The following is a 26,948-nucleotide window of genomic DNA, read 5'->3' on the forward strand; positions in this document are numbered from 1 at the left end:
TCTTGGGCCCTCTCGCCCCGGGGCAGCTCCCCCACCCGTTTTCCCGCCTCTCCTTTCCTCTTTTCCCTATTCCTCCTCCCAACGCGTAGCGGAAGTGACGCAGGGCGTGGCGGAAGTCCCTCCAGCCGCGGTGTTGTGCTGTGGGGAAGAGAGACGGATTTGTAAACCCCGGAGCGAGGTTCTGCCTACCCGAGGCCGCTGCTGTGCGGAGACCCTGGGTGAAGCCACCGTCACCATGTCTGACCAGGTACTGGGTTGGGAGCGGTCCTTTGGCCGTGGCCGAGGCCTTACTCGGCTGGTCCGCCTGCCTCTCGGCTGGGGCCGGGGATGGAGACGCGGGGGAGGGGAGCGCAGAATGGGGGAGGGGGCGGCCGGTGGGGACTCGGCCGGAGAGGGAGGGGAGTGGACTAGTGTCGGAGACGCCGGGGCCTGCGGCGGGCCTCCAGGAGCCGCCCTGCTCCTCTCCGGGCCTGTTCATCACCCCCTGTACCCCAGCGTCTCTGATTGCGGCCTCGCTCGAGTCGTTCCCCCTTCTTTTTCCGGGGTCGACCAGGTGCAGAGCCCAGCTTCCACCTCCCTGAGAGGGTCCCTGGGGAACACGTCCGTCTCTCTGTCCTGGGGACTGACTGCAGAAGCAGGGCGCTAGGCCCCAGTTATGTAACGGGAGAGGATCCCAGCCCGGAGACTCTCTGGCCCTGAAAAGCGGGTGGACTCCACTTTTTGGTTTTCGGTGTTTAGATAGTCCAGGAGTGGGGACATGGGGGCGGGAGACGTCTGGTGTTGCTGGGAACCTAAAAAGCTCTGCTTTCTATTCGGATCGCAGCTAGGGCAGGGCCGCCGCTGCTCCGCTGAGTCTTTCCGTGTGGTGGTGCAGAGCTGTCGCCTCTTTTCTTGTACTTTAACATTTCTTACTCGGGATTGGTTCAGCAACTCTCCAGTTGTAAGAGAGCACTCAGAATAACCGAGAAACAAAGTAGAGCAAAACTGCTAGAGCAACAGAAAACATTTCATCTGAGCATTAACCTCAAGCTGACTGATGCTTTTTGAGGGAAAGGATAGGAAAACTTCGTGTATGTAGAGCAGTTGCATAATATTCACAGAAAGCTGTCTATAATGGCAGAGTCTTCCATCTCAGTGTTCATATCAAGAATTTACTTGGGATTTGCACTCGATCAGGAGTATTCACTTTTGCTTGGTAAGTTTTTCTTCCTCATCCTTCTTCAGTTAACCACGTTTAAGCTAGTTTTTAATTCATAAGGTTTTTGTCTGGGCTTTGTTTTGTTTGCTCAGATGACTTTGACTTTTAAGTCTTTTTGGATCTTTTGCTTGTTTCGTGATAGTTATCTAGAAAATTTTCCATTCAACTTCCTAATGTACTTGAACTTTTGAATTGAACACAGTTATTCCCCTGGCTTTCAACCCGGTTCAGTTTTGTACCACTGGCCGAGAGCAAGTGAGGCTCTTGTGGATTTGTACTATTGGGTAAATGTACATTGATATTTTTAAAGCTTAATCATAATCTAGATTAGTTTTGGATGGATCTTCTTAACTAACAGTCTAGATTAATTCCCAAATTGGTATGGGAATTATAAGTGGCATTATAAGTATCTCCCTGGGTAGTTGTTTACTTGGTTACCAAGGAGGAAAGAACAGGTAAATGCTTAGTTTCATCAGCCTTTTATTTTGATGTTAAGAAGCATGTTGAAATTTACCATAGTCTGATGAAAGAGCAATGTACAGAATTATAAATTAAATTGTAGAATTTATTGCTTCAGTTTGAATTCCAGTCATTAAGAGAGGCACGAAGGAAGAAATAACGGACTTGGTACACTAACAGGTGGACAGATGTTCTTTTTTAGAAGGTCCTTGAGGTCAAAACTATTTTCATGATAATACAAGTAATTATTTGTCTTTTTCATTGTCATCCTTTCATGAATGTTCACTGGTGTTTTCTAAACACTAACATGACCTGTGATATCACAACAGATTGAAATGTAGAAGCGGATGTGAAAATCCGGCTGCTTTCTATTATAAGCCAGACATAAAAGATTTGCAAAAAATTCAAAGTAGTGTTGTTCTCGCTAGTTTAGTTTTGGAAAAAAAAATATTTTTAAAGATTTTGTTTATTTATTTGACAGAGACCACAAGTAGGCAGAGAGGCAGGCAGAAGGAAAGGAGGGAAGCAGGCTCCCCGCTGAGCAGAGAGCCCGATGTGGGGCTGGATCCCAGGACCCTGGGATCATGACCTGAGCCGAAGGCAGAGGCTTTAACCCACTGAGCCACCCAGGCGCCCCTTGAAAAATATTTTCAATAAAAAATCTTATCTGCTGATATATAGTGGGTTTATTGTTATTTTTGAATGAATTAATGAATACTTAAAAACATTTCTCAGTTTCGATGTCCGATACTGTAAACCTCAATAAATATCACCAACCTAACAAACGCTTTATGGGGTTCTAAATAATTTCTAAGAGTATACAAGAGTCATGAGACCAAAAAGTTTGAGAACTGTTGCTCCAATCTGTTTGACCAGCATCATTATTAATCAAGACCCAATACAATATCAGTGCTGGGTGCTGAGGATTTAAAGTGATATGAAGCTGAACTCTTACCCTTAACTGGCTTATGAGCAGGAGTAAGAATCTCAAGTTATTACTGTGCAATATCAGCAGCATGAGACTGAACCACTGTCCCCAAAAGGTAATACTAACTTAAACCAAGATCTTTTTAGAAGAATACATTTTCTGAGGCACCTCTCAGAAGTTTGTTGCCTGGGCTAAGCTGTTGCAGTTGAGTAACAATTAGATAAAAAAAAGAGGTGGACATTAAAATCAAACAAGACTTGAATTGCTGGATCCTCCATTGATGAGTGAAAAATTATTTTGTAAGTTTGAGTGAAATACTTATAATTCTAACAATGCCAGCGTTATATAGTGGATTTGTGAACCATTACTGAATAATCCTCTAAAACATGTTCTAAACCCAAATTTCGTGGACCCTAAGGGCCAAAAATGCATTGAAATTGTATGGTGTTTTGTATTTGTACACACATTTAAAAAATTTTTTTAATTAATTATTTATTTATTTTTAGCGGGAAAAGGCCCATAGCTTTCATCAGCTTCCATTATCCCTCAGAAAGGATAAGAGTAACCTTTAACCAATAATAGATCTCACTGGGTTCTCTCCTTTAGCCTGGTTTCACCTTGCAGCAAAATCTAAGCACTTAATATAGAACCAGAAGCTCACTATCAAAATAGGTATGGGTAACTCGTACAAATATTTTCCCTTCCTCCCTTGTATTCAGGTTTATAGTGTTCCCTTCCTTCTCACCCATGCCCAAGTCTTCAAAGGCAGCATGAACTTCAGGTCTTTAATTCAGGTCTGTTGATTTGTAATAATTGGATGACTGATTTACTTGAAATGCTACCATCTGTTATGAGCAGGTTCAGTCTCTCCACTCCCACCTCAGAGAGAGTCTGAGTGATTTTCTTTTATTTTCCTTTGAGTCAAGGATTTGGAAGCATTGTGTAATTCTGGTTATCTGTTGGTACCTTACAACCTGCGTCAAAACTTAGTGACTTAAATCAGCAGTTTCATATTTTGCTCATACATCTGCAGTTTGGTCAGGGCTCTGTGGGCTGGACTTGGTGTGTCACGGGGCCTTAGCTGGGATTAATGGTTGGGGGCTGGAATGGATGGGCTCTTCATAAAGTCACAAGGCGTCTCTGAGGGGTTTCATCATGTGTTTTGTGCAACATAGGAGCTCTAGGATATTGATCTGTGGTGGCTCAGGGTTCACAAGAGTGTGACTGCTCCCAAGAACTGTATGTGGAAAACTCAAGCTTCTTAGGACCTAGCCTTGGAGGTGACCTCTGCATTCTCTTGGTCAGGCAGGTCACTAAGGCCAGCCCAAATTCAAGGGAAAGTCATTTATTTATTTATTTTGGGGATATAATAGGCATATAACATGTTAGCTTCCAGTGTACAGCATAATGATTTGATATTTGTGTATATATTGTGAGTTGATCACTCTAATATGTCTACTTAATAATCATCACCACTCAGTTACAGTTTTTTTTTCCTGTAATGAGAACTTAAGATCTAATCTCTTAGCAATTTTCAAATATGCAATATAGTATTATTAACTATAGTCAACAAGGAAAAGGCATTTAGATTTCATTTCTCAATGGGAACAGTAACGAAGAATTTACAGTTATCTTTAATCAACCACATTAATGGTATTTCTTCTGTCAGGATAGCATTATTCCCTTCAGTATTCTTTGTCTCTTCCTTATTGTCTATGTTTATTGATCTTACTGTTAGCTTGAGATAGCATGAGAATATGATGAATTGGGTATATATTAAAATTCATAATTATGTATACTACTATTTATATCACGTAATAAGATTGGTAAACTGCAGCTATGACTTGAGCATGTAGTTACTGATACATAAAGTAAGCATTTCATGCCCTAGGAGAGGATCGATACGATATAGTCTCTCTTCTTTGTGATAGACAGGAGTTGCTGCTAGTGGATGTTGCACCCATACAGGTTATAGTAAAACATTGCAAATAAAATGTCATCAAAACAATATTTAATTGTTTTTGAAAACTGGTTAGAGTAGTGATGAAGGTCAGTTGAATAGTTCAAATTCAGAACTATAAAGCAGTTGTCAAATATGTCTTTATTTGTTAGCCCCCTTAGCAGTAATGTTAGCATTAGCAGTAATCTTCACCTGGGATAAACCTCATTGGTTATGATACTGCCAGGAAAGCTGAAAATGTCTCTATTATAGCTTTTATATGTAGTGTTACAATTATTTACTTAAGTGTCTTTCTCCATTAGACTGCTTTTGAGGGTCAGAAATCAGGCTTTATTCATTCTTTTTTCCTGAAGTGCCCGGCGCAGTGACTGGATACTTAGTTTTTGAAGGAATAAGTGGTCAGATTCATTCACTTAACAGGTATTCATAGAATGTCAGAATGTACTAGGCACCATTCTAGGCCCTAGAATTGGAAGACTGCTTTAAAAACTTGGAAGCAGCTGGGGGTGCCTGGGTGGCTCAGTGGATTAAGCCTCTGCCTTCGGCTTGGGTCATGATCCCGGGGTCCTGGGACCGAGCCCCGCATCTGGTTCTCTGCTCAGCAGGGAGCCTGCTTCCTTTCCTCTCTCTCTGCCTGCCTCTCTGCCTACTTGTGATATCTCTCTGCCAAATAAATAAATAAAAATCTTTATTTAAAAAAGAAAACAAAAAACTTGAAGCAGCTGGTATCTTCCTCCTCCTTTTGGCCTCCATGATGTTTCTTCCTTATTGAGGAAGGATTGGTTGTCATGGAGTAGTTTTCATGATGTTTTTACATTACTTTTTTTTTTTTCTTTTTAAAAGATTTTACTTATTTATTTTGAGAGAGAGCGTGCATGCGCACGTGAGAGAGAGAGCACAAACAGCAGGGAAAGGGAGGAGCAGGCTCCGCACTGATTTGAGAGCCCGATGTGAGGCGTGGGGCTCAGTCCCAGGACCCTGGGATCCTGACCTGAGCCCAAGGCAGACACTTAAGCAGCTTAGCCACACAGGTGCCCCCTTTACATTTCTTGATCTTTAGTTCTATTAGCAGTAGATCTGGTAACTTTATCTCTAAGATCAAGTCATTTGCTTTTTCCAGGACTTTGGGTTTGTTATGGATAATTTTCTCTAAGGTAGGTTTAGTATCCCATTTTAGAATTTTCTGTAAAGTGATTTTTGGGAGGTCATTTTCTGATACTCTGCTTCCTTAAAAAAGTCATGTGGGTATGTCACACATCCTGTTATTGAGCACTTTAACAGCTAAATTTAAAAAGAAAATTAATTTAAGTAATCTGTACCCAATGTGGGGCTTGAACTCTTGACCTTGGGATCAAGAGTTGCATGCTCTTCTGACTCAGCCAGCCAGGTAGCCTACTAGTTTAAATTGTGGATATTCCTACAACATAACTTCAGTTTATTTTAGGATACATTGTATTTGTTACACTTTTTTATTTTGACCATTATTTTTGCATTACATTGCCTTTACTGAGCTAATGGGACTCTGAAGGAAAAGTGGAGTTCTGTTTGCTGGACTCTTGTTCTCAATATTTAGGCCCAGTTATTTTTCAGTTTTACCAAAGATATACTTAGAGGTTTCTGGTTCCTCTCTTTGATTTCGTTCATATATTTAGTTTTCTTTCCATTAACACACACACACACACACACACACACACACACATTTACAGTTTGCTGGATTTTCACAAACTGAACGTATCCATGCAGCTAGTACTCAGATTAAGAACCACTGGTTTGACTACTAGATTAGTTTACCTGGTTTTATACATTACCATGTTACATAAGTGGGAGTCATATGGTGTGTACTTCTGTGTATGACTTCTTTTGCTCAGCATCGTTTGGAGATTTGTTCATATTGTGCATAGTTGTATGTTATTAAATTGCATTGTTAAATTGCATTCCATTGTATGACTTTACCACACCTGACTTACTCTACTCTTGATGCGTATTGAGGTAGTTTTCTAGGTTCTGTTTTTAATATAAAGCAAATGATACCTATTTACAGTACCTTCTATGTCTGCTTGGATTTCTTTTGGGCTGAGTAACAGAAAACCTGATGTATAGTACATTAAACAAATAGCAGCTTATTTTTCTTATGAAACAGGAAGTCTGGATATAAGTAGTTAGTTCAGGCCTACTAAGGCAGCTCTACAATGCCTTCATACTCCTTTTTCCCCCATCCATAACAGATGTCTTCACTCTCATGCCTGTCTCCTGTGGACACAAAGAAGTTACTTTGTGTCTTTGTTCCAGGCAGGAGAAAGGGATGGAGCAAAGGGGAAAAGTATGTGCCAACAAAGTCTGTCACCTTTTATCTCGTTGGCCAGCACTATGTCATGTGGCCATGAGACACTGAGAAATATGTTTTTTAGCTGGGCACATCTAGTCTTCCCCTTGTAAGGAAAAAGGGGAAAAAGGATGTTGAATAGTTAATCCACAATGTCTGCCATACCTCTAACTCTGTTTGCTGGGGATACAGTCAAGGCAGTTTGTTCCAAGCTTTGCCTAGGGTCCGTAGTCTAGGCTCAAAGAGTAGTTTTACACGATTTTCAGTTGTAATTTTAGTTCCTGAGAAGTTGCATATCTAGTGTTTAATCACAATTGTAGGGTTGAATGTGAATTTGCAGAGGATCTGGTGTCTGGACAGCTTGACTTAAACCTTGAAGTTATGGGGCTGGGTCTGGTTGGTTTCATTACAAATCTCCAGTACTGTGCCTTAAGTTTGAACATATGCAGTGTGGAACTGAAAGTGTATGTTTATTTTTGTATTTTTAGAATTGTGGTAAATCCATTGAAATAGGAGGGAGATGATGTTATTGTAATTTGGGTTACACACACACACACACACACACACACCCATGGCTGAGCAGGGAGCCCAGTTTGGGGCTCAATCCCAGGACGGTGGGATCATGATGTGAGCCTGAGCCGAAGGCAGAGGCTTAACCGGCTGAGCCACCCAGGTGCTTTGTGTTTTGTATATTTTAATAATGGATGTAAGTATTAGAATTATCCAACTTACCGTGTTGGACTTTTTTCATGAAGAAATGAAATAAACTGAGGTATTATAGTCAGACCTATGGTTTAGAGATTTTTTTTTTTTTTTTGAAACTTTGAGTGAATGCATTTTCTTTGAAAGGTTTTATGGAAACTTTAATGTGTGTGTAATTGTACTCATATACCGGTCTTCTGGCCTATTTTATTTCATCTACACTGCTCCAATCCATTCCTCATATTTTGAAGGCAATGGTGGACATTATATCATTTCATCTGTAAATGTTTCAATATGTATCTCTAAAAGAGAAGAACTTTTCCTTTTGACAATACTGTTACACATTTAAAAATACTGTAAAAACAGTAAAAATACTGTTACAATACTGTTATCACACCTTAAAAAATGAAGATTTGTTAATGTCATCAGATAAGAGTAAATATATATTTCCCCATGATTCCTGCTCCTTCTCTCATCCCCCACCCCCAAGAATGGGCAATTCTTGTATTGCTCGAAGGGTCATTGACAAGTTGGAGGTAGTTAAGTGTGATGCTCCCTTCATGAGATTAAATTGTCAACATACTGATTGCCAATGCTGCTTTTTTTCTTTTCTCTTTCCTTTTTTCTTTCTTTCTGATTGCTAGTACTTCTAATCAGAGTTCTTTTTCTTTTGACTTTGAAATGGCACAGTAAAATTCTTCTCATGAATTTCGTACATTTGTTGGTTTTTGTTCTTTCCAGTCTAGTTCTCTTTCCAAATCCAGCCATCTTCTGTTTTCAAGCTGTTCCCTCTATGTCTTGGAAGGAAGGGCTGGTAGTGCCTTGTGCCTGGTAAATTCCTTTACCATTCCAGTTACCGTGGTTCAGGCCCTGGATGACACAGACCTGAAAACTTAGAGGTTTCTGGTTCCTCTCTTTGATTTCGTTCATATATTTAGTTTTCTTTCCATTAACAGTTTCTTCTGTTCTAGGGCTATGCATCCTTTCTAGCCAAATCAACCAGTCCTCTCTGGGGTTCTGTTTTCCCTGATGACCTAGTGTCCCAGACCCAGTGCTGAATGAATACTTACACTGTTTTTGTAACTAGTGTGCCATACTATTCTGTATTGGCTGCTCTTTTACAGGGAGAGAAGGAAAGAAGACACACAAAAGACACTGAGATCACTGGGAATGATCTTTGGCCTTTTATCCCCAAGATCTTCTCGTTTTTCAGACGAGTTTGTCAAAAGAAAAAACATACATGAAAATTTGGATGACTGCATTAGGCAAGCATGAGGCTTTTATTTATTTATTTATTTATTTTTATTTATTTATTTATTTGACAGAGATCACAAGTAGGCAGAGAGGCAGGCAGAGAGAGAGAGGAGGAAGCAGGCTCCTTGCTGAGCAGAGAGCCCGATATGGGGCTCGATCCCAGGACCCTGGGATCATGACCCGAGCCGAAGGCAGAGGCTTTAACCCACTGAGCCACCCAGGCGCCCCAAGCATGAGGCTTTTAAACAAGTGATACAGATGACATTGCCATAGTGCTTCAGAGTTGGGAAGAGATCACCGACATGTAGTGACTAGGGAAACGGGCGGCTTATTTTTGAAAATTTCGTATCCTAGTTGTTCACATGTTCTTATGCAGTTGAAGTGAATTATCTTTTATTTCCAACTGTGAATACAAAAAACTGAAAGTGTTTTTACTTGTTGTGACTATTGTGCACAGTAGAGGTATGAAGCATTAGTAAGATTTTGTGGTATGATACAGAAAATAATGTTGTTAGCTCTATTCACAGGCTTTGAATAACTGCCTAGTATTTGCCTGGCATTACAAAGATGATAAAGATGAAAAAACTTGGGTCCTCTCCTTGTAAACTTGTAGGGAAGTCAAGACAAAACTGTCATAGAAAACATTAATTTATTTAACAAGCATATTGAATATCTTCAAAGTCCCAGGCATTGTTGCGCTTGATCAGAAATACAGTGAAGAGTGAGTGAAGTATGCCAGTGAGGAACTCAAACTCTGGTAGAAGATACAGATATGCAAATATGTGGTTATTATAGATAAAAGTAAGATTAATAGATTAAGCATTATGGGAATGTTTAAGAGGGTGATTAGAGCAATCATTTTTGTAGGAAGTGATGCCTGAGTGGTATTGAAAGAGGGTAAGAAAGGGCATTCTAAGCAGAGGTGATTAACATGTACAGAGATGGTGGAGATAGGGTAGAGGGTGCCATGTGTAAGGAATTAGAGATCAAATGGTGGAGCAAATGATATTAGCAAGAGAGGTAAGAGAATAGTACATGAACTGTATGTACAAGTACACGTACTTGTATGTCAGCTAAGGACTTCGAATTGAAGATGCTGGGCAAATCAGATTGCATGTTTGAGATGGCTTTGGTGGTATTTGGAGAATTGCAGGGAGGAAGACTGGGGGCATCTGTTGTAGTAATATTCATGTGCAACAGTGAGTACCTGAAATAAGGCAGTGAATGAGAGAAGGACAAACTTGAGAGCCACCAACAGATAACATTGTCAGAAGGATGAAGATTAACTGTGAGATTGAAGAGAGGACGAATAGCCACAGATGACACATGAGTTTCTCTTCGGGGCAGTTAGTTGAGTGTGTGGTAACCATTTATTTTAATTGGGACTCCAGGAGGAATTGTTTTTCTTTTTTTAATTGTGGTTTTCAGGAAGGAGAGTTAAAACTAGGAGAGGAGTTAGAGATAATGCATTCAGTTTTAGATACTTATATTCAGGTACCCATGGGACATCCAAAGTGGAGATGGCTGAGTGCTTGGATAAATGAGTGTAAAACTCAGAAAAGTTGTCTGGTTGGAGAGGATGACTGAGTCATTTGTATCTGAAAAGTGGTTGGAATCATGGGTCATGAAAGAGAACAAAGCAGAGGATTGAGAACATGGAATCTAGAGGAGACCCAGCATTTAAGGAATTGGCTAAGATAAGGAGAGAGTGGAACCTTGGAGGCCAAAGGTAGAGTTTCCAAGGAAGAAGTCATCAGTGTTTACTGTGTTAGAGTTAAAAGTGAGATTTGAAATTGTCTGATGGATTTAGCAATAAGGAGTCAAACTGGTAATCTTGGTGAGAGCAGTGTCAAGTGGAATGGTGATGTATAAACCAGAGGATAGTGGGTTAAGGGTGAAAGTGGAGACAGTTAATGCTAAGTACTGTCCTAAGCAGTTTAAAGAAAAAGATGAGGACAACTGGAGAAAATGGTTGAAGAGGGAGTATTTTAAAATTAAAAATAAATGCCATGAGAGAGATGAAGAAATTACAAATACAAGCATGAAAAGAAAATATTAGGGCCAGTTGGAAGGTTAGGGGGTGCTGTGGTTTCTGGAGGAGGTTTGGTTTTTTAATACTGGACTTCAAATGATGTGTGGGTTGGATTTCTGTGAGGTGATTTCAGGAGAGTCTGAGGGAGGATATACATTCTAGATAAAGGAAACCGGAACCACAAAGGGCCGAAGGTGGAAGAATGCTGATAGACTTAGTTGGGGAATAGCAGATAGTCCAGTTTCCGCGAATCCTCAGGTTTGTAAAGCAAGTGGTGAGGGAGAAATGAGAATTTGAGTTTGTAACGGAGGAACTGAATTCGGTGCTGTGGAGTTTGGTTCTAGGCCTTAAAGTACTGGGAGCTGTTAATGCTTTTAGATAGACGCAGTTATCCAGTCCGAGAAGCTGTGCTTTAGAAAAGCAGTGTGGACTAGGCATTGGAGGAGGGGAAAGAACTCTTTTGTCCTTTAGTAGCCTCTACAGCTATCTTAGCTAAGAAACTGGAGCAAAATCACTCCCATTGTGCCGATGAATTGCTGCTGCGGGCGGGGGGTTGGGATTCTCCTCCTTTGTGTTAATTCAAACAACCGCTTCCTAACACGCCTTTTCCTCACAGTTACGGAGAACTCAGGGTTTCATGGCTCTTTATTGCTCTTCACTGCATGGAATAAACTGTCCTTATCCTCTCTAGATACTTAAAGGACGAAGCAACTGTTTACTATGAATATAAATTCATAGAAAGGTGGTGGCGAGACTGTATTTAAAGACAGTCATCTAGTTTTCAGGTGAAATACTGTCTCACTAAAGAAGGTTCATTTTGTCTGCTGTCAAAATATGCGGTAGTCAGCAAGTGGTGAAAGTACTGCAGAATGAAAAACAGGCAAGGATTTAAACTAACGAAGTCAATTCTGTATAGTCTAAGTATTTCCTTGGACTCTATCCTGGATCTTAAAGTTAAAAGCTACTTATAGTTTAATATGTTCTGTTAAGTTTTGAATGTTGAAGGCTTTTAATTTTTTTTAAGATCTTGTTTATTTATTTGTCAGAGAGAGAGAGAGAGAGAGAGAGAGAACAAGCAGGCAGAGAGGCAGGCAGAGGCAGAGAGAGAAGCCGGCTCCCTGCTGAGCAAGGAGCCGGATGTGGGACTTGATCCTAGGACCCTGGGATCATGACCTGGGCTGAAGGCAGCAGCTTAACCGACTGAGCCACCCAGGCGTCCTGAAGACTTTGAATTTTAAGTTACTGGCATGAGATATACAGGTTATAGTGGCCCCTGTTATTTTGGTTGTAAAATACAACATAGTTGGTCTATTCTTTAAAAAGTGTGGATTAACAGAAATTGTTACATGTTTAACAAGAGAATATATTTAAGTAAGTGGCTAATTCAGTGGCCAAATTAAGGTAAGGTATCCAGGAAAGCTATTTTTAACACATTGACTGAAAATTTCCAAACTACTTCCTTGGCTTGCTTTTCTTAGATACTTAATTATGAAATTGTTTTAACTAATTTATTGTGTTAACTTCGTTTTCATTTCAGTATCCCTTCATTTGAAATTATTTTATTTTTTAATTTTTTTTAAAGATTTTTCTTTTTTTAAATTCATTTGAGAGAGAGAGCGAGAGTGCGAGCAAGCAGGCATGAGAGGGGAGAAGATCAGAGGGAGAAGCAGACTCCCTGTGGAGCTGGGAGCCTGATGTGGGACTCCATCCCTGGACTCCAGGATCATGACCTGAGCCAAAGGCAGTGGCTTGACCGACTGAGCCACCCAGGCGCTCCCAAAATTATTTTATAACCCTCTTTTCTTGCTTCGAATTTTGTCTCTTCTTTCCTGTTCCTACCTATGCTGTACTTTTTACTTATTCCACTTATTCCCCCTAAGTTTTTTCAGCCAAACCTAATCTTTTAAAATTGGATAGATTGGTTCAGATAGTCTAAAATAAGTGGATGCTATAAAACTGATTTGACTCTAGAGTACATTAGGCTAATATTAGGCTCTTTAATTTTCCTTCCCAAATACTTTCTTATGCTAATTTGGCTTATTTATATTTCTGGGTACAGTTTTGCAACTGGAGTAGTTAACTTCTAATAGGCTGAGAGAGGAGAATCTTGGATTCAGAATGTTTTACGGTTTATGGAGAACAAGCTACTTCAGACTAATAGGAGTTGACTGGGTTGTGGTTTCTAGGTTTTTGCTCTGCGGAGCAGCATAGCACCAATTGGTAACTCACTAGAAATGCAAATTACAGCCTTAGCCCAGACCCACTGAATAAAAAGCTGGAAGTGGAGCCCAGCAGGCATTTAAAGCCCTTGAGGTGATTCCTATGTATGGTGAGGTTTTAGAACCATTATTGTAGTATATTATAATAAAAGAGATCTCTTTTTTGATTTCTAGCACCATTGTGTTTCAGATCGTAATTAGGACTTTTTCCCTTAATTCGCGTGGCAGAGAAAATAATGATTTTTATATTCTTAAGTGTAGATTTTGTACTCAAGAGAGGTGGGTACTCATCAAGTAAGTAATTAAAATAGCATATTCGGGGATGCCTGGGTGGCTCAGCTGGTTAAGCAGCTGCCTTTGGCTCAGGTCATGATCCCGGGGTTCTAGAATTGAGCCCCGCATCAGGCTTCTTGCTCTGCGGGGAGCCTGCTTCTCTCTCCCCCTCTGCCTGCCTGCCGCTCTCCCTGCTTGTGCTCTTTCTCTCTTTCTCACTATCTCCGTCTCTGTGTCAAATAAATAAAATCTTCATTAAAAAAAAAAGCATATAGGAACTTTTATCTTTAAATATACTTTTCTTTCAGGAGGCAAAACCTTCAACTGAGGACTTGGGGGATAAGAAGGAAGGAGAATACATTAAACTCAAAGTCATTGGACAGGTGAGTTTCATTATTTTTCTCCTTTAACTCTAAAGCGTAAATAATTTCTGACACCAGAAAAATGATTTAAATAAGGCAAATTATTGAAAAGTGGCATTTGGGGGCACCTGGGTGGCTCAGCCAGTTAAGTGTCTGACTTCACCTCTGGTCGTGATCTTGGAGGCCTGGATCAGGCCAGCAATGGGGCTGCTCTTCCTCAGTGTTGAGGCTGCTTGTCCCTCTTCCTCTGCCCCTGCCTCCTGTGGGTGCGTACATGCATGCACTTTATCTGAAATAAAATCTTTAAAATAAAATTAAAATGGCATTTTCATTTACTACATATGCATCTGTTGTTGGAGATAGAAGAGGCTGATACTGTTTTATTGATCCTAGGCAGATTTAGATTATCTTAATTTCTCCAGATAAAAACTTTTTTTTTTTTTTTTTTTGGTTAGCATCTTCAGTAGCAAATACAGTAAGTACTATGAGTGGTAGGGGCCGACCTTAAACCAAAGGGCTTCTCAACCATTTTCCTGCCCCTTTGTCTTTCCTGGCATCTCTTTTCCTCAGACTGGATCTTCATTGATCTTTTTAAAGATATTAACTGATAATAAGGTTAGTTGAAAATTGTTGGAGGAGTGAGTCTTCATACAGTTGTCCCTTCTTATCTGTGGGGATATGTTCCAAGACCCCCCATTGGATCCTTGAAACTGTGGATAGTACTGAACCCCTATATATACTGTGTTTTTTCCTATACCTATATACCTCTGGTGCATTTTAATTTGTAAATTAGTCTCAGTGAGACGTTAGCAATAATAGCTAATAATAAAATAGAACAATTATAACTATATACTGTAATAGTCATGTGAATGTGATCTCGCTCTGAATACCTTACTGTACTCATCCTTGTGGTGATGTGAGATGATGAAAGCATACGTGATGAGATGAAGTGAGGTAGGCATTGTGGTGTAACATTAGGCTACTACTTACCTACTGCGTTTACATATTTTTTTAAAAACATTTTATTTATTTCTTTGACAGAGACAGTGAGAGAGGGAACACAAGCAAGGGGAATGAGAGAGGGAGAAGCAGACACCCCGCTGAGCAGGGAGCCCTATGCTGGGCTCAGTCCCAGGACCCTGGGATCAGGGCCTGAGCTGAAGGCAGCTGCTTAACTACTGAGCCACCCAGGCGCCTCTACTACGTTTATATTTTATGTTTATATCCTTTTCCCATTTTCTATGTTTATCTTATTTTGAAAAATTTATTTTTTAAGATTTTAAGAGATTTTCATTATCTATTTGACAGAGCACAGCACAGGGAGCAGCAGAGGGAGAGGGAGAAGCAGGCTCTCTGCTGAGCAGGGAGGGAACTCTACGCAGGGCTGGATCCCAGGACCCTGGGATCATGACCTACACTGAACAGGGTGGACACTTAACTGGCTGAGCCACCCAGGCGCCCCTTGGTTTTTCTTGTCTATCTGTTGTGAATATTTTCTCTAGTGTCTCTTAACTATCGGGTGACATTTTCAGTTATCGGTGTCCTTTTTTGCTGTGTCTTCTAGGCTAAAATCTTGCTTTAGAATACAGATTTCCCAATGTCAAGGTTAGGGAAAGAGTTCTTCAAAGAGAGAAAATAGTAAAAGAGTATGTTAATGCTAGCTCCTTAATTTATCTGGAAATGATTTTAGTGTATGGCATGAGATATGCTGTAGAAATTTTATCTGTTTGTGAAATTATCCATAGGAAGAAAATTTGTTTTTCTCTATAGTCACAAACAAGAATTGTAAACATGCAACCTTCACTAATACGCACTTGTGAATGTGATATGTAATCGTAAGGATTGGCTTTGAAATTTTACCTGTATTATTTTTTGATGGTTGCCTGATAGTTTGTTTGACAGTCTGGGTAGAAGAAAATAATCTGTGGTCCCATAAATCAATTTGAGTCAGGTTTTTATTCATTTTACTCTTACGAGAGAAACTGGACTCTGGGGTGACTTCTTGACCGACATGACTTTCTTGTCTGTTACTTTATGGTATATACCTCTCTTGTAGGTTGGACCACCTTCCAATAATATGTCAGTTGTGGGGGGTACTTTTTGTTTTGAGTTGCTTTTGGGTGTTTGTGATAGTTCAACTTTATTTTGAAAATAGAATAGATATGCGATTATGAAGGAATGCATTCTTTGACATAAATGCTTTTATTTATACTGCTAATTTTTTTAAAGGATTTTACTTATTTATTTGACGGAGATCACAAGTAGGCAGAGAGGCAGACAGAGAGGGGCGGGGGGAGGCAGGCTCCCCGCTGAGCAGAGATCCCGATGTGGGGCTTGATCCCAGGACCCTGGGATCATGACCTGAGCTGAAGGCAGAGGTTTTAACTTACTGAGCCACCCAGGAGCCCCTATTCTGCTAATTTTAACCTTCAAGACAGATTGATTGTTTTATTAAATTTCTTTTGAAATGGACATAAAGTAACTTTGAAGATGATTAGAGTGCTGCTTTTTTTTTTAAAGATTTTATTTATTTTATTTCTTTATTTGACAGAGATCACAAGTAGGCAGAGAGGCGGGCAGAGAGAGAGGGTGGGGAGGCAGGCCCTCTGCCAAGCAGAGAGCCCAATGCGGGGCTCCATCCCGGGACCCTGAGATTATGACCTGAGCCGAAGGCAGAGACTTAACCCACTGAGCCACCCGGGTGCCCCGAAGATGATTAGAGTAGTGTTTTAATAAACCTTGTTAGGAATGTTAAAAAATATTTTAGTGGGGAGGTATAAGTGACAGGGTTTATGTTTCTATGTGTAGTATATGTGAAAGTAAATGATTTGTTTCAAGCAAAACAAATAGTTTACACAAAAGGATAATTATTTTTCTTTTATCTCCTTAGGATAGCAGTGAGATTCACTTCAAAGTGAAAATGACAACACATCTCAAGAAACTCAAAGAATCATACTGTCAAAGACAGGTTTGTATATTATGGAATAAAATACAATGCAAAATATGTCATTAATTTTTCTTGTAAGGAGGCTATCAAAAGAAAAATTATCTTTTATTATTTTCACTATTAGCAGATCAAGGAGAATACTCCTTATACCTTGTTTAATTGCCTTTTTCCCATTGTGGCCCATTTCAAAATTTGAATTCATAAGGTATGCCAGAAGTGTTTTGAAAAGTAACTCAGAGTTGTAAAAATGGTTATATGAGTGTTTCTATCTTAATGGCTTATCCATATATGTAACAGTAAAAGCAAGTAATTTTTGGTGATCACTGTGAAGTTTCCTCATTTTTTTTTTAATAACTTTTTACCTTTTTTTTTTTTTAAGATTTTATTTATTTATTTGTCAGAGACAGAGGGAGAGCGAGCGAGTGAGCACAGGCAGACAGAGAGGCAGGCAGAGGCAGAGGGAGAAGCAGGCTCCCTGCCAAGCAGGGAGCCCGATGTGGGACTCGATCCCAGGACTCTGGGATCATGACCTAAGCCGAAGGCAGCCGCTTAACCAACTGAGCCACCCAGGCGTCCCAAGTTTCCTCATTTTTAATCATGACTGGTTAGCCATATGTTAAAGTTAAGTACTAATATTGTTTGGGTATTTTTCATTTTTTATTTTTTTAAAAGATTTTATTTATTTATTTGACAGAGAGAGAAATCACAAGTAGGCAGACAGGGAGGCAGAGGGGGAGGGGAAAGCAGGCTGCCCTCTGAGCAGAGAGCTTGATGCGGGACTTGATTCCAGAACCCTGAGATCATGACCCAAGCCAAAGTCTGAGGCCCAATCCACTGAGCCACGCAGGTGCCCCTAGTATTGTTAGTTTATTATCTTTATATGTAGTATTACAGATTATTGCTAATTGCAGTCTGTATTTTCAACATCAAAGAATTTTCTTTTTTCAATAAAATAAAGGCCGCTTGTTGATTTATTAATAGAAAAACCTCAGATTCTGGCCTTCGTGAGCTCAATTATTATTAGATCAATAATACCTTTAACCTACTTAGATTCAAATTCAGTCTCTCCCACTGTCTGTGGGATCTTAGACAAATTATGTGCTTTGCTTCCCCATTAGTAGATTGGGAATATTACAGTACCTACCTCATGCAGATGACCTACACAAAGCTCTTAACATGATGCTTAAAAATGCTCAATGATGGGGCGCCTGGGGCTCAGTGGTTAAGCGTCTGCCTTCAGCTCAGGTCATGATTCAAGGTTCTTGGGATCGAGCCCCACATTGGGTTCCCTGCTTGGCAGGAAGTCTGGTTCTCCTTCTCCCACCCCCCTGCTTGTGTTCCCTCTCTCGCTGCATCTCTCTCTGTCAAATAAATAAATAAAATCTTCTAAAATGCTCAATGAATATTAATTATTATTAATAAAACAGAAAATATAATTGAAATTAGTATATGTAAGAGCCAAGATTTTAATAATTGAATCATATTACATGATATTAACTTAGGTAATACTGGTCTTATTTTTAGAAGTTTCTAAATGGTTAAATTTGTAACCAACATTAAAATCACTTCTGCCAGAAGAAAAGAGATCACTTAGGTGTTAGGATAACTAAAACAAACAGCTGTTTTTGATGTTAGTTGCTAAATTCAGTAAAATTTGATTAATTGGGGCTCAGTTCACATTTTAATGATATTGCTGGGAGCAAAATGGAGATATTCACAGGGAAGGAACATACATTAAGTGCGCTCTGCTAGATACTTAGAGGCATTGTCGTAGAGTCCTCACATCGAGTCTTCACCCCATCTGTAGGTGATGGAGTTGATTATTGAGGAAAAACAATGCAAAATAAAGAGTTAAATCAGAATGCTAAAGTGAATAACTTTGACCCATAATTAAAGGTGCTAGGTTTAGAGAGACAATTAAGAATATCAATTTGGAATCATTTCCAACTTGATTATTTATGGTTCAGAATATACAGTCTATTTTATTTTTTTAAAAAAGATTTTATTTATTTATTTGACAGAGAGGCAGGGAGAGAGGAAATGCAAGCATGGCAAGTGTGAGAGGGAGAAAGCAGGGTTCGTGCTGAGCAGAAAGCCTGATGCGGACCCTGAGATCATGACCTGAGCCGAAGGCAGACGCTAAAGGGCTGAGCCACCCAGGTGCCCCGTATACAGTATTCAGAAAAAGAGTTCATATTTAGTTCAAGAGGCTTGATAATCTTCTCCTTATATTTACTGATATACAAGGAATAGGAAACTTAATTTATCTGAAGTATGTAACACCCAGTAGAGAGATTGAAATGTATATAAATATTTACTGAATCATTCTTACATTTTGATGTTTTAGGCCAGTTTCTATAGAAACTTTCTTGACCCCAACACAGGATAATATTTTTTAAAAGATCCTGTAATTAAAATCAAAGAATATTTTGCTCTCGTCAGTTATGCTTTTTGTATTGTTTTTTAGAAGTCTAGAATTTAAAATCAAATGAAGGGTTAATTTGCATGGTCGCATATATTTATGTATTAATACTTATTGGGAGATAGTTTTAAATTTCTCTCAAACTTTTGGACTAAAGAAATTATTCTTGATTAATACTTATCAGTGAAGCAGTTTCTCTTTAAATGAGTCATTTCTTCCCTTTTAGCTATTTTTGTTGAGTAATTAATTAGAAAAAAATATTTTAATAACTTTTTGATACTTAACAGTGTTATCTATGTCATCACAGGTGACTGTCGCTCACCTGGCTAGCTGTAGTGCTGTACCAAATTTCTGTGATTTAATCTGCTTAAAATTTATTTTGCTTGTATGGTTGGAAACTAGTGAGGGTGCTCATCCAATTTCTAATTTAATCTTTTATTTAGCTTAGAGATTTTAGAGGAAACTAGAAGAATAGTGGTTGAGAGCATAAGCTTAGAAACAGATTGAGCCTTAAGTTGCTGTCTAACTTGTATGCCCTCTCCATGCCTTAGATTCCTTAGCTGTGAAATGAAGATACCTACCTTCCAGGGTTGTGGCGGTGAACGTTAGGATTATATATGTGAAATACTTGGTATAGGGAGGACCTAGCAGATAGATGGTACTCGATGGTAATTATGATAGGATAGATAAGTCTAGCCTTATGTCCAGTGTATTCTGTTGAAGCTTTCATGTTTGCTTTTTGTGCTCAAAGTTCCTACTACCTGTTTTAAGATTTGTGTGTGTGTTTTTGTTTTTTTAACCTTTTTAGGGAGTTCCAATGAATTCACTCAGGTTTCTCTTTGAAGGTCAGAGAATTGCTGATAATCACACTCCAAAAGAAGTGAGTATAATTTCTTCTCTGAGTGAAGAAAAATGTTAAATCCTGCATTGAATGATTTGGTTCACTGGTATTAAACTGCCCTTTCTTGAATAATAGAAGAATAGTCTTTTGGGTTGAATGTCCATATATTGCCTTTAAAAGTCCAATAAAAAGAGAGGTGGTGGGACTCCTGGCTGGCTTAGTCTGTAGACTGTGCAACTCTTGATCTCAGGGTTGTGCATTTGAGCCCCACGTTGGGTGTAGAGATTTTTATAAATAACTTTTTTTTAAATATTTTATTTATTTGTCAGGTCATGCACAGCAGGGGGAGGGAGAGGGAGAGGGAGAACCTGCAAGTTGTCAAAAGGCACTTTTTTTTTTTTAAGAGGAACAAGTATTGCTCAAATTTGGCAGATTTCTGGTGCACTTTCTTGGTGATGGTGACCTTTTATGGTTCTGTTTTTGACATTTGACCCATTTTGAGAACTTAATATAGAAGTTTAGTGTATATTAATATATATTTGGCTCTGTCATCTTGATTTATTTTTTTAATGCTTCTGTGTCTTTGTTTCATTGTATGGACTCTTTGTTTTTATATCCCCCCTCCCCTGAGAGGTATCTGAAAGTAATAAAGTGTGGGAGAGGGTGTGTATGTGTGTGTGCTTTTATATTTGGACAGGTTTCCCCCTCCAAATACAAAATAACATTTCTGCTATTTCTGATAGTGGGAATGATGTATTGTTATTATTAATTTTTTATTTTGAAAACATTTCAAACTTACAGTTGTTATAAGACTAATATAATATTCTACCATATAACATTTTCATTAGATTCACCAGTTAATATTATGATACATTTGCTTGATCACTTTCTCTATATACACTATCATTACTGGGGGATCATTTGAGATTAATTTGCAGATATCATGACCTTTTAGCCCTAAATATTTTGGTTACCTCCTAAGAGTCACAGTTAAATTATCAAATACAGGAGATTTGACAATGCTCTAGTACTCTTATCAAATATGTAGTCAAAATAGATTTTGCTATTTATCCCAGAAAGTTCCCTTATAGCTTTTTTTAAAAAAACTTGACCGAGGATCCCATCTAGGATTAGTATCTTCTAACTAGTTATCATCCCTCCTTAGCTTTCTTTTATCTAGAACAATTATTCAGTCTTCATTGTAAGTCACACTGACATTTTTTTTATATAAAGGTTTTTTTTTTTAAGATTTTATTTATTTATTTGACAGAGAAATCACAAGTAGGCAGAGAGGTAAGCAGGGGGTTGAGGAAGCAGGCTCCCCGCTGAGCAGAGAGCCCGATGCGGGGCTCGATCCCAGGACGCTGAGACCATGACCTGAGCTGAAGGCAGAGGCTTAACCCACTGAGCCACCCAGGTGCCCCCACACAGACTTTTTTTTTTTTTTTTTTTAAGATTTTATTGATTTATTTGACAGAGAGGGAGATCACAAGTAGGCAGAGAGGCAGGCAGAGAGAGAGGAAGGGAAGCAGGCTCCCTGCTGAGCAGAGAGCCCTATGTGGGGCTAGATACCAGAACCCGGGGATCATGACCTAAGCTGAAGGCAGAGGCTTTAACCCACTGAGCCACCCAGGTGCCTCCCACCCCCACCCCCCACAGACATTTTTAAAGAGTTCAGGCCATGTTTTAGAATGTCCTTCAGTTTGGGTTTGTCTGATGTTGCCTCATGGTTAGATTCAGTTTTGCATATTTGGTAGCAGGAGCACGGAGTGAAGCTTTGTGCTCCCAAGTGCATCACATCAGGAGCCACATGATGTCCACTTGGCCTGTCCTGGGTAACATTAACTTTGGGCAACTTTGATAATTGCCAGATTTATTCGTTGTTATTTTCTTTTTTTTTTTTCTTTTTTTAGATTTTATTTATTTATTTGACACAGAGAGAGAGATCACAGGTAGGCAGAGAGAGGGGGGAAGCAGGCTTCCCACTGAGCAGAGAGCCTGATGCTGGGCTCAAATCCCAGGATGCTGGGATCATGACCTGAGCCGAAGGCAGAGGCTTAACCTACTGAGCCACCCAGGCGCCCCAAGTTATTTTCCTTTTTAATAAATAAATAATTTGTGGGGAGATACTTTGAAACTGTATGAATATTCTTTAGAGATTGCCCAGTGGGGTTGGTGTCTATGCTCTTTTTGACTTATCTCCATCTTTTTTCAAGTTTTTATTTTGAAATAATTTTCATCTTACAGAAAACTTATAAGAATAGTACCAAAAATTGTATTCTCTTCTACCTACTTTGGCTTAATTTTAAAGTTTGGCTACCTTTACTTATTTCCTTCTGCCCATATATGTGTATTTATTACTGGAATCACTTTGGAGTAGATTGCATATACCACTGCCATTTACTACTTAATATTTTAGTGTGCATTTCTTAAGAATAAGTGTATTGTTTTACATAACCACAGTGCTCATAAATTCAGGACACTTAACACTGTTAGAATACTTTACAACCTAATTTTATCATTTGTCCCAATTATGTCTCCTATAACAAATCTTCTCCTCCATCACATGATCCAGTTCAGTATGAAGATATTTTATTTAGGTGTCTCTTTAATTATCTTTAATTTGGAACAGTTCCTCAGCCTTCTTTGTCTTTCATGACATTTACATTGTTAAAGGATACAAACCAGTTGTTTTCTACAAAGTCCCTCAATTTGGGCTGGTCTGTTTCCTCATGATTAGATTCAGGTTATGCATTTGGGGCTGGAATACCACATAAATGGTGATGTGTCTCTTAGGGTGTAATATCTGGAATACATGAAGTCAGTCCCTTTATTATCAGTAAACAGTGATAATGTTTATTTTTATCACAGTTTAATTGGTTTCTTTTTTTTTTTTTTTTTTACAGTGTAGTTGTTACTTTCCCCTGGTTTAGTATCAACCTACTTTCTTGAGTACTTTTATTTTCTTTTGAGATTTTATTACTTTTTTTTATTTTTTTAAAGATTTTATATATTTATCTGAGAGAGAGAAAAAAAGCATGAGAGGGGGAAGGTTAGAGGGAGAAGCAGACCCTCTTCTGAGCAGGGAGCCCTCTGCGGGACTTGATCCTGGAACTCCAGGATCATGACTGAGCCGAAGGCAGTCACTCAACCAACTGAGCCACCCAGACGCCCAAGATTTTATTTTTTAAGTAATCTCTACACCTGATGTAGAGTTTGAACTCATAACCCTGAGACTGAGTCTTATGCTGCAATGACTGAGCCAGCCAGGTGCCCCTTGAGTACTTTATAAATGCCTGGCACAATTAGATGTTCCAAACTCAACTGGTGTTTTCCCTGTCCTAATTTGATATAATCTCTACAACACAGTACATATTGGGACTTCTGGGTGGCCGAGTCGATTTAGTGCCTGCCTTCAGCTCAGGTCATGATCCTGGAGTCCCTGGATTGAGCCCTGCATTGGACTCCCTGCTCAGTGGGGAGTCTGCTTCCCCCTCTCCCTCTGTCCCTCACCTCCCACCTGTGCTTTCTTTCTCCCTCTTTCAAATAAATAAATAAAATCTAAAAACCTCCCCCAAAACACAGTAGATACTGACTACATTTTAGCGATACATTCCTCCTTGTCATTAAAGAAGCATCATGGGGCAGAGGGAGACAGTAGGTATTTAGGGAGTAACTCCTCATACTGTTGCTCATTCATCTCTACAAAGATACTTTTTGAAGCTGATTGCTTCACATTTTCCATAGTTGGAGGATATTTGCTGCCTTCCTGACTTCAAGGTTTCTTGTCATGTTTGGCATTTTATTCCTTGCAGTATTTACCAGGTATGATATGTGCAGTAAAATTAAGTTTTGGGGTACCTGGTTATCTCAGTCAGTGGAATATGTGACTCTTGATCTTGGACTTGCGAGTTTGACCCTCATGTTGGGTATAGATATTACTTAAAAATAAAATCTTTAAATAAAGTTTTAATAGCGTCTTTAATAATTATTTTAACATTCATATATATACTATAATCAAAATCTCCATAACATTAGAGCCAGCCTAATCACCTAAAAAATCCTAAATCTATGTTTTTTAAAAGATTTATTTATTAGAGAGCATGAGTGTGGGGGCCAAGGGGCAGAGGAGTGGGGAGAGAGAATCTCAAGCAGATTCCACCTGGGCATGGAGCCTGGCGCAGGGATCTTTCTCAACCCTGAGATCATGACCTGAGTGCAAACCAAGTGTTGGATGCTCAACCCACTATGCCACCAAGGCTCCCCTATGTCTGTTTTATTTTTAAATTTCTTAGAGTATTTTTTTCACATTTTACAATCTGCACCGAAAATGTCATGTGCACCTTTTCTCATTAGAAATTAGTGATCTTAGACTTTCCTTTTATTTTTCATTTGCTTTTGTGATCCACTGTAATTTAGTGGAATATGCTAGTTTTTGTTTTCAGTCTGTCTGTTATAGTACTTCTGAACCCTGACTGCACACCAGAGTCAAGAGAGTGATGTTCCTCTACCCTCACTGAGGGTAAAACCTGGGTTTCTGTGTAACACCATGCCTGCTTATGTACTCTTCTTTTTTAAATAAAGGATATACTTATAGTTAAAAGTAATAAAAACCAAATTACCGAAGTATTTAAAATGGAAAGTAGATATACTCTGAATATGTCTGCATTCCCATTTCTCAGAGGCAGCCATTGTTAATAATGTCTTTAAGGAAAAATTACAGAACATTTCCGTGCATATAAAACACGTTAAAAAAACAAAAAAACCCCACACAATTAATGCCAAAAAAAAAACTTAGACCCAGGTAAAAAAAAAAAAAAAAAGTTTAAAAAAAAAAAAAGAATTGAGAAGGGCTGGGCTGACCATACAAATCTAGCCTATAAAACTGAAGTTATCGAATAAGAGTAGGTGTGTGTTTAGTCAGAGTTGTCGCTATCAAAAGAATAGTTACATGCCAGAAGGAATTGTAGATGATGAAGCAAACCACTTTGAAATGAATCTTTAGGCAGTAGTTTTCTAACTAACACCACATTTCAAAGTGAGATCAGGTTTTTGTTTTGTTTTGTTTTTTTAAAGATTTTTTTTATTTATTTGACAGAGAGAGATCACAAGTAGGCAGAGAGAGGCAGGCAAAGAGGGAGAGAGGGGGAAGCAGGCTTCCCCCTGAGCAGAGAGCCCGATGCGGGGCTCGATCCCAAGACCCTGAGATCATGACCTGAGCTGAAGGCAGAGGCTTTAACCCACTGAGCCACCCAGGCGCCCGAGATCAGGATTTTTGAAATAAAGAGACTATATCAAGTAATTACATCTAGATGTAAAATGGTTTTTTAGAAAATACATCATCAAACTATTGCATTAAATTTTTTTTTTAAGATTTTATTTATTTGAAACACAGAATGAGAGAGAGAGAGAGAACGAGAGGGGAGAGGTCAGAAGGAGAAGCAGACTCCCTACTGAGCAGGGAGCCCGATGTAGGACTGGAACCTGGGACTCCAGGATCATGACCCGAGCTGAAAGCAGTTGCCCAACCAACCCACCCAGGCGCCCCCAAACTATTGCATTTTAAACTATTAAATACAGGTTTCATTAGATTTACAACTCTTGAGGTTTAAAAGAAAAAAAAAACAACACACACACTTTAGGGGCACCTGGGTGGCTCAGTGTGTTAAGCATATGACTCTTAATTTCAGCTGAGGTCATGATCTCAGGGTGGTGAGATTGAGCCCTGCATAGGGCTCTACACTGGGCTTGCGTAAGATTCTCTGTCTCCTTCTTCTTCTGCCTCTTCCCCATCCCCATGCTCACACTCTAAGAAATAAATTAAAAAGACACTTTCTATGCTGAATAAACTGGGAGGTAAAATTGCTCAGCAGGATCAAATGAATGACATCACAGATAGAATCAGGAGAAAAGACATACATACCTCTTATGTTCTTTAGATTAAAGGAAACCTAGATTCTTAAAACAGGGTAACGATGGATCACTTTTGTATCTTTTTGTACTTTAAAACAATGGCCACATAATTGCAGCCAATTAAAAAATAGTGCCTTTATATTCTAACATTTTCTTATCCTCTTACAGCTGGGAATGGAGGAGGAAGATGTGATTGAAGTTTATCAGGAACAAACAGGGGGTCACTCAACGATTTAGATATTCTTTTTATTTTTTTTTCTTTTACCCTCAATCCTTTTTTATTTTTAAAAATAGTTCTTTTGTAATGTGGTGTTCGAAACGGAATTGAAAACTGGCACCCCATCTCTTTAAAACATCTGGTAATTTGAATTCTAGTGCCCATTATTCATTATCACTTGTTTTCATTGTGCTGATTTTTGGTGATCAAACCTCAGCCCTGTTCATATTATCCTCTCCTTTTTAAAAATTACATGTGTGCACAGAGAGGCCACCTTTTCCAGGACTGTGCATTTTCAGGCTTGTGATAAATAAGATCGACCAATGCGAGTGTTCATGATGACTTTCCAATTGGCCCTGACGTTCTAGCATGTGATTGCTTCACTCCTGGACTGTGACTTTCAGTGGGAGATGGAAGTTTTTCAGAGAACTGAACTGTGGAAAAATGACCTTTCCTTAACTTGAAGCTACTTTTAAAATTTGAGGGTCTGGACCAAAAGAAGAGAAATATCAGGCTGGAGTCGAGATGACAGAGATGGTGAGAGTAATGACTAACTCCAAAGATGGCTTCACTGAAGAGAAAGCATTTTAAGATAAAAGTCTTGTCAGAAGATTCCCAGAAAAGTTCCAATTTGCATTAGCAGTTAATAAAGTTATTCATGCAGACGTGTATTCAACAGAACACTGCTCTTTTTGATTTTATTTGTACTTTTTGGCCTGGGATATGGGTTTTAAATGGACATTGTCTGTACCAGCTTAATTAAAATAAACAAAGTATTTGTAAAAACCGTACTAACGTTTATTTTATTTTTAATTGTATAGTAAGAAAAAATGCCTATAAAAGTTTTCTTGCATAATACTGGAAATTATTGTTTGTACATGGTACAAATAAATTTTTC

General features: G+C 39.0%; 1 protein-coding gene across 1 annotated transcript; it reads left to right on the top strand.

Moving 5' to 3' along the window:
• SUMO1 (small ubiquitin like modifier 1) lies at positions 1-26,648 on the top strand. Its single transcript, XM_032860063.1, has 5 exons — positions 1-247; positions 13,657-13,731; positions 16,601-16,678; positions 19,888-19,959; positions 26,002-26,648. The coding sequence occupies exons 1-5, from the start codon at positions 236-238 to the stop codon at positions 26,068-26,070; spliced, it is 306 nt and encodes a 101-aa protein (XP_032715954.1). The 5' UTR covers positions 1-235; the 3' UTR covers positions 26,071-26,648.
• The last annotated feature ends 300 nt before the right edge of the window (positions 26,649-26,948 follow it).

The sequence above is a fragment of the Lontra canadensis genome, unplaced genomic scaffold (assembly GCF_010015895.1).
Source record: "Lontra canadensis isolate GAN:19392208 unplaced genomic scaffold, GSC_riverotter_1.0 scaffold18, whole genome shotgun sequence".
NCBI lineage: Eukaryota > Metazoa > Chordata > Mammalia > Carnivora > Mustelidae > Lontra > Lontra canadensis.